This window comes from Scleropages formosus, chromosome 18, assembly GCF_900964775.1.
Source record: "Scleropages formosus chromosome 18, fSclFor1.1, whole genome shotgun sequence".
NCBI lineage: Eukaryota > Metazoa > Chordata > Actinopteri > Osteoglossiformes > Osteoglossidae > Scleropages > Scleropages formosus.
The window spans coordinates 4,377,611-4,386,079 of NC_041823.1; the positions used below are offsets into that span (position 1 = coordinate 4,377,611).

Here is an 8,469-nt window from a genome sequence, read left to right on the forward strand (position 1 = left end):
GAGTTACTCACCGCTCTGCGTCTCTAAGGAGCTGCGGGAGTCACAACAAGTCGGTTTATGATGTTACTTTATGGGCAGCGGGTTGCGATCTACCCCACTGTTGTACACAAAACACGGCGAGGTCACCTCTACCTTCCTTAAGTCTATATAATCCTTCGTGAACGACGACAAACACCGCTTTGCCAGCCAGCAGTTTTCAGCATATAATTATTTTTCCCACATGCAAGGTGCCGTTTAAAAATATCCTTTTCTACTGCATATCTGCCACAATTTTAACTGCCTTCTGTACCTTTGTATTTGTTCACATCTAACTGCAATATTTAACATTTTAATTTGTGTTTGCAAGGGGGTATGGTGGCACAGTGGGTTGGAACCCTGTCCTCTTCTCCGGTAAGTCTGGGGTTCAAGTCCCGCTGGGGGTGCCTTGCGACGGACTGATGTCCCGTCCTGGGTGTGTCCCCTCCCTCTCCAGCCTTATGCCCTCAGTTGCCGGGTTAGGCTCCGGTTCCCTGCGACCCCATATGGGACAAGCGGTTCAGATGACAGGTGTGGATTTGTGTTTGACAGTTGAATTTTCATATGAAAGCCGCTGATGGCGTAACGGTTATCGATGTCGAAAGCTGAAGGTCCCGAGTTGAATCCCACCTTCTGTTATCCTGAATTGATATGGTAAAAATTACCCAAAATTAAAGGTCATTTTTATGCATGACAATTATAACAACCTATATGACATCATTTAATATTAAAAAAAATTATAAATTTACCTATATTCTATATTGTGTGTGTATACTGTATACACACCCATTTTAATATTCTGTTTCTATTACATATAATTGCAGAATTCTGTCACTTATTATCCAGTTTATGAAATGCAATACCATCAGTTTTGCAGGGAAGTGAATAAACAATTGCTAAGTTGATTACCTACCACTGTAAGTCATCTTGGATCAAGGTGTCAAACAAATAAAAAACTTTAATAATAGAAAAAGTCATCGATCGCCAAATTCCAAACATGTCCCTTGGCAAATAGCTGCGCTGTTTTACCTAAAGATGTAAAGAGGGACCTTCGGAAAGCGCGGTTCTTATTATAAAAATGTTCCGCTCCCATAAATGTGAAATAGTACGGCACTTGTATAGAACAGGTGACATTTTGCAAGTGGCCCCCAGAGCCGTGCCGCTCGGCCCGAATCTCCGCTGTGGCGCAACGGCTGCTCCTTCCCGGAATGCTTTGGCTCAAAGCGCCGAGTGACAAAACTCTGTTTGCTTTCTTTTTCGCACTCCTCCCCCTTTGGCCCGCCTTCCCCCAGCAAGGAATTTCCCAGAGCGGACGAAAGGATAACTCTTCCTGGTCTCCGCGCGGCCCCGCGCCCCCTCCCCCTCTCCCTCGGTAAGGGGGCGGGCGTTCGAGGGCTCACATACATATGCGGCGGTGCGTTTCCGTCAGTGTGCGCGAGGACGCCGCGTGAACCTGCCGCGCGAGGACGGGAGGGCTGAGCGGAGGGCCGGGGGACGACGTATTTAACGGAGCGTTTCTTACTGTCGGCGTCACACTCGGCGGTGTAAGTATGTCTCCGCTCCTTAGTACGTAAAAATACACGAGGAACATGTGCAGCTACCCAACAGCGGACGGGTGTCCGTTCTCGGGCGAACCCCTCCCGGCCTGGCAGCCAGTGGTTCCGGGATAGGCTCCGGACCACCGCGACCCTGACGCCCAAAGTTTTACGGGACAGATGTGGACACGGTCACTCTGGTGTCGCCTTTCCCCCATAGATATGGAAACCAACTCTCTGGCTATGAGCCCCGTGGACGGAGGCACGGGCCGCAAGCCCACCACCGTGTGCATCTTCGGCACGGGCGACTTCGGGCGCTCCCTGGGCCTGCGGCTGCTGCAGGCCGGCTACGCCGTGGTCTTCGGGAGCCGCCGACCCCACAACTCGAGCTTGCTGCCCCGGGGGGCCCAGGCGCTGAGTCACGCGGAGGCGGCGCGGACCTCCGAGGTGATCTTCCTCGCCGTCCACCGGGAAAACTACGACTTCCTGGGGACGCTGTCCGAAGAGCTGGTCGGCAAGGTCCTGGTGGACGTCAGCAACAACCCGAGGCTCAACCAGTACCCCGAGTCCAACGCCGAGTACCTCGGGAAACTCGTTCCGGGCGCCTCTGTGGTGAAGGCCTTCAACACGGTGTCGGCGTGGGCTCTGCAGTCAGGGGGCCTGGACGCCAACCGGCAGGTAATGATTTATTCCGCGATCCGGAGAGGATTATGGTCCCACCCGCTGCAGAAAGCCCCACTCAAAGACCGACCCTCAGGCTGCATTCCGGCAGGTTAAAACATCATTTTGCCGAGTGGCCTCTGCAGATACAAGCTATTGCGCTCTCGTTATTAATATTTGCATCGGCGGAGGGCGGAAATCGGGACGCAACAGCTGCCGCGGCGGAACTCCATCGAGCGCCACATAAAGCCGTGAAAATTGCAAGCCGCCGCATTACGGCAGTCCGGCGCCGGGTGCCGCTTATTTCTGCAGGGATGAGCCCGTGCTGGCAGCAAAACAAGACTCCCCTCGGCTGAAATAAAAAAAATTAAAAATAGGCAAGAGTAGAGACCGCAGGTGACGGCCGAGCCCCAGGAGTTAAAACAAAATTGCCTTTCATCAGCTCGGACTCCCCGTCCCGCCGGCGCCGCGCGTTTGCGGGAAGGGGAGAAGGAAGCAGCTCGAGACGAGTAAAAAGAGCGATGTTTGTTTACAGGTACGCTACAGACCCGCTGTTTGATTAATTCCACGGGGGGAGGCCTCCTGCATTAAATCCAAACTTAAATAGGCTTTTTTCCCCCTCACCGCCGTGTGGCATTCCGAGAAAAGAAAGACCGTGTTCGATCAAAGCGGAGCGGGTTCCGCCGGTCACCACCTTGACGCGGAATTGTAATGCCGCCGGTCCGAGGGGGTTTACGCCGATGCGCAAACGTTAGAAGGGGGAACGGCCTTCCGCAATTCGGGGCCGGGGGGGTTATTCTCGAACCTGCAGCTTCGCGGTCATCGGCTCGGCTCCTCGATCGCCGCACGTGTGCGCAAGTCCCAGCTCGAGTCGTAACGCGGCGAGCCAATCAGACACCGAGGAATCGTTTTTACCATGCGTCGACCTCACTGCCTCGTGAATCTGTCTTCCTGGTCTGCTCTCTTAACAGGCACAGAAGGTGGCGTAGTGGTTAGAGCCACCTGTTTGCACTCAAGGACCAGGGTCTCCAACCCTGCTTCAGCTGTAGTACTCTCGATCAAGGTACTCACGTTAGATGATACGGTAAAATTACCGTGCGGCATAAATGGATTAATCAGTGTAACAAGCTTACCATACAAACCTAACATTGTAAATCACGTTAGGAAAAAGGGGTAAGCAAAATATATGTTTATAATATTATTATTATTATTATTATTATTATTATGGGGGGGTGGTGGCGCAGCGGGCTTGGCTGGGTGCCGCTGTGTGCTGGGCATGGGGTTGGAGTCCTGCTTGGGGTTCCCTGTGGTGGTCTGGCGTCCCGTCCTGGGTGTGTCCCTTGCGCCTTGTGTTCCTGGGTTAGGCTCTGGTTCACCGCATCCCCACTTGGGACAAGCTGTTTCAGCCAGTGTGTGTCTGTGTGTGTGTGTGTGTGTGTGTGTATTATTATTATCATTATATAATAGTAACAACATAAATATACAGTTATATAGGTCACCTTTTCCTACTATTGCAATGTAATAAAAAATTAATAAATCTCTTCAAAGAGTTTTCAGATATATATAATACCTGTGTATACATATATCTTTACCTTTATTTATTTAGCAGACTCTTTTCTCCAAAGTGACTTCCAATGAACTCTATGTAGTGTTATGAGCCCACACACCTTATTCACCGCAGTGACTTACACTGCTAGATACACTACTTACACTGGGTCACTCATTCATACATCAGTGGAACACACTCTCTCTCTCTCTGTCACTCACACACTATGGGTGAACCTGAACAGCATGTCTTTGGATGGTGGGAGGAAACCAGAGCACCCAGAAAAAACCAAGGCAAAGACAGGGAGAAGATGCAAACCCACACAAACTGAGTAGGAATTGAACCCATGTCCACTTGCACCACCAAGGTGCTGTGAGACAGCAGTGCTACTCACTGTGCTACCATACCACCCGGTATGGTATATCTTTATGTACATAGGACAGTGTTGGTTTGTACTTGATTTCTTACATTAATAACTCTAAATACTTGGTTATTATCCAGTTAGTGCAATTAAAAGTGTCAGATAAGTAATATCCTGTTAGTTGTAGATCCCTGTAAATGGATTTGGATAAAGATGAGAGATAAATAAAAGTTTAAAACAATAACTTTGTTACACTGTGATTATTTTTGTGCTCAGATGATGTTTTTACTGGCAAGAGCTCAGTCGCTCCACTAAGAACTGATGTGTAATGAACTGCTGACCTGTAATGGGTGAAGGGGCTCATCTGAGAACTTTTCTCCAGGGACGCATCTTGGGACGTGACGGACCTTGTTCCTACTACCACGTGTTCTCACCACGGCACTCCTTCCCACCATGCAGGTCCTGATCTGCGGAGACGATAGTGAGTCCAAAGAGGTAGTGGTGGACATCGCCCACAGCCTGGGCCTTACCGCTTTGGACAAAGGCTCCCTGCGGGCAGCCGGCGAGATCGAGGACTTTCCCCTGCAGCTATTCCCGTTGTGGAGGCTGCCCTTGGCCATCGGCGCCGGCCTCCTCGCCGCCGTCTTCACCTACGTGGTCGTGCTGGACGTGATCTTCACCCGCGTCACCACCGGAAAGGATAATTCATTCCGGATCATGATTTCCCTGGCCAACAAGGTGTTCCCTATCATCTCACTAACAATGCTGGCCCTCTGCTACCTGCCGGGTGTCATGGCCGCCTTCCTGCAGCTCTACAACGGCACCAAGTACAAGCGCTTCCCAGACTGGCTGGACCGCTGGATGCTGTGCAGGAAACAGCTGGGCCTCTTGGCCCTGGCGTTCGCCTTCCTCCACGTCCTCTACACCCTGGTCATCCCCTTCAGGTACTTCGTGAGATACAAGGTTGTCACATGGACCATTTCGGAGGTAAGTGGACAAACACACTCACGTTACGTTGAACGGAGACGCATAACCCTTTAATATAATATTATTTCAGCATTAACCTCTCATATTGTTGCCTTGATCTCTATTAATAAGTGTCTACATGTAGTTGTTTAAATTTGTGTTATTTCAGAGCTCATGCGCATTGCAATATTTAATTATGGAAACATCATTCTTCCATGCAAACCATTACATTACTGAGACTCAGCTGTTCATTTTTGTCCACTGTAGAGGAGATGATGTTTTTAAGTCTGTCTTCTAGACTATACATCCTTCAGAGATGAGACCTAATGCACCTTATATCAGGCATCGCGTGTTTTTAAATGATGTCATATATTTTGGGGTGAGGCTTAGAGAACTTCATAGAAATCTTGGAAATAAATCCAGAAACTTTTTTGCTGGGTCCCCGGAGGAAATGACTGCATTTCTTGGTGAACGTTGCTTTTCAGATGAAAGCGAACCAAAGTAAATTTGACAACACCGTGGCCTGGTACACGGACTCCTACATTTCGCTCGGGATTCTCGGCTTCGCTTTTTACGTCCTGCTGGGAATCACCTCTCTGCCTTCCGTCAGCAACGCCGTCAACTGGCGCGAATTCCGATTTGTGCAGGTAACGTCTCTCCCGAACACCTGTCCGCTCTGCGTGTGCATCGAAGAGGCAGCCGATTAATGGCAAACTAATGATGCATGGGTGTATTTCTCAAATGTCTTAATGTCTTATTTATTTTCCCAGACACCTTTACCCAAAGTGAATTAAGCTGTTTTAGGGGCTTTGCGCTTGTGGATGAACAGCCTTGTTTCCGAACCGTTGCGCTATTTTTATCAATTTATTTACCCGACACCTTTCTCTACTCTCAGTATTAGGTTTGTATGTTAAGCTGCTCACAATTATTTACTCATTGGTGTCGCTGGGTCATTTTCACTGTATGACTTCAGTGTGAGTGCTGTGATCAGGGGTACAACATTAGGAAGAGGGATTTGAACCTGACACTTTCCACTTCCAACGCAGCAGCTCTGCACAACCTGCTCCTCCGTTACTGGCCAGCGCTCACAATAAAAAGACAAAGCATAGGTTTTTCACTCATCGGTATTTTTAATTTCTAAAAGTAGATGTCAGGTAACTGAGGTCAGCATTTCCTAAATGCCAGTACTTAATCACAAGAGTCTTGCTAATTATGCAATTCACATTCCGCCAAACAAAATGTCAAACACTATTGGTTTAATGCGGTCCAAAACCCATGCCATGTTCCAAATGTTAAGTTATTCATAAACATAATTTAAAATATACAAATTAGTTCCACCACAGGAGCTTAGGTCCTCTAAAAATGTTCACTTAATCCAGGTCAGTTTCACTCTGAGTGGTCAACGGCGCTGGTGGGGCAGCACAGGAAATTCAGGGGAACGTTTCTACGTCAACACGGAGACAGAAAAGAGCTCCTCGTGCTCTCTGGGGTAGAACCGCATGATCACAGCAGATGTAATACCGACCAAAAGTTTCAGTACGGCCACTTAAATGCAGTCTTTTCTGAGCCAAAAAAGTACAGAAACTGGACTTTCAAGGTGTGGAAGTCAGTCTTATGGACCAAATTTGTCAGAATTTCAATTATGTGGGTCCAACAGGTGAATATTTTTAGATACAGAGAGGCCAGACAGCATGGTGGTGGCAGTGTGATGATATGGGGTTGCTTTTTGTACTGCATCGCAAACGATCTTACCATGCAGAGATGAGAAAATACAGCTCCTTGACAGGAAGTTGGGTATGGACGCCTGTGATCATTGATCTACTTCCTGTTCGTCCCCCTTCCAGTCCAAGCTGGGCCACCTGACTCTCCTCCTGTGCACGGTGCACACCATCCTCTATGGCTGGAACAGGTTCCTGCGGGCTTCAGCCTACCGCTGGTACCTGCCGCCGGCCTACATGCTGTCTCTGGTGGTGCCCTGTGTGGTCCTGGTGCTGAAGCTGGTGCTCATCACCCCGTGCGTGGACCGCGTTGTGATGCGGATACGGCAGGGCTGGGAGAGGAAGCCGCCCCCCGACGTGGCCCCGTCCAAGAGCAATCCCAGCCAGCAGCCCCTCATACTCTGAAGGTGGCAGAGGAGTTCGAGGGACAGCCTATAAGAGGGGACCTTTATTATCACCCTGGATGGAACATGCTGGAACATCCAAGTTGCTAAAGATGTCAAACACACATGTCACATAGCACGTCTCCCGCAATCCATTCCGTTTCTCACCTTTGCGGGTAGTTTTGTTATTTTTGCACGTTGTCTGTTTTTTCTGTTTCTTTTTACCAGACTGAGGAAACTGGTAGAGATATTAAACTTTATGTTTGGTGGAGCCAAAGAAACATAAAAAATATCATTTTATAGGATTTCTTGCATGGCTGCAGCAGACTCGTTCAATTGTTCTTAAAGAATACATATTTTCATTTTGGTGCAGATAGAACCGTACCTGTTTCTCTCCCTAGGGCAGCCAGGATCATTGTGGGTCACGACCTAAACTTGCAACAGGGAGGTGTTGTGTTCAGGTCGCAGCTGCTGGATCCTTAAGGAAGGCACTTAACCCAAGTCTTTTTCAAACGAACAGGTCAAGGGCGATAGAGTGCAGACCTCCAAGGGGCGTAACTTTGGCTGAAAACATCAGTGTACAAAACATTTTATATATTGTAGAAACGACACAACAATAACATCAGTATTAAAAGTAACAATCATTGCTGTTTATTATTTTTATATATACATACACTGTCCTGTAGTTATATTCTCTGAAAGGCATTTCTCTCATATTGAATAAACTGATTTTGCATTTTTAAAACTGCCAAATTTTTTGCTACGCTGAAAATAATTCGTTTCATGCGGAATGCGAGTCCTGCAGACCACCTGAAGATGACCGCAGTAATTTCACCGAACTCATCATTTGTGTCACAACGGTTAACGAATAATCTGCGAGATTCAATAAAGACAGAAGCTATACGATAATAACTCTGCTCTATGATCTAACATACACAGGGGCTACCAATGTAAGTGTCGTAGATTTTTTTTATTAGTCATTAAGTGGCCTTTTGTGGGGATGATATTTTATTTCCAGAAACAAACTCCATCAGGGCTGTGGATGCCATCCTCCTCCCTCCTGGCCCCCTGTCAGACCCCCCCCCCCGCATAAGAATAACCTCCCGCCGTATGGCACCGCCACACTTAGCATACGAGACTCATCCGATGCCCCGAGGTGGCGGTCTAGTGCTGACCACAGATATTGAAAGCAATATCGCAGCTCGAACCCGAAACCGCCTCGCTGCTAAGAGCGTGCAACCGGGCAGGAAATATACTGCCATCCAATATTTAGGAGCAATATCCA

The 8,469-nt window shown here is 48.4% G+C and overlaps 1 protein-coding gene across 1 annotated transcript; it reads left to right on the forward strand.

Moving 5' to 3' along the window:
• The first annotated feature begins 1,436 nt into the window (after positions 1–1,436).
• steap4 (STEAP family member 4) lies at positions 1,437–8,093 on the forward strand. The gene is made up of 5 exons (XM_018762806.2): positions 1,437–1,559; positions 1,771–2,228; positions 4,577–5,104; positions 5,569–5,730; positions 6,928–8,093. The coding sequence occupies exons 2-5, from the start codon at positions 1,773–1,775 to the stop codon at positions 7,204–7,206; spliced, it is 1,425 nt and encodes a 474-aa protein (XP_018618322.2). The 5' UTR covers positions 1,437–1,559; positions 1,771–1,772; the 3' UTR covers positions 7,207–8,093.
• The last annotated feature ends 376 nt before the right edge of the window (positions 8,094–8,469 follow it).

Bases quoted from the DNA above. Each gene is read 5' to 3' on its own strand.
- steap4 (XM_018762806.2), top strand. From the start codon at position 1,773: ATGGAAACCAACTCTCTGGCTATGAGCCCCGTGGACGGAGGCACGGGC. The intron at 2,229-4,576 runs GTAATGATTTAT...CCCACCATGCAG, and splicing joins GCCTGGACGCCAACCGGCAG to GTCCTGATCTGCGGAGACGA. The intron at 5,105-5,568 runs GTAAGTGGACAA...GTTGCTTTTCAG, and splicing joins TCACATGGACCATTTCGGAG to ATGAAAGCGAACCAAAGTAA.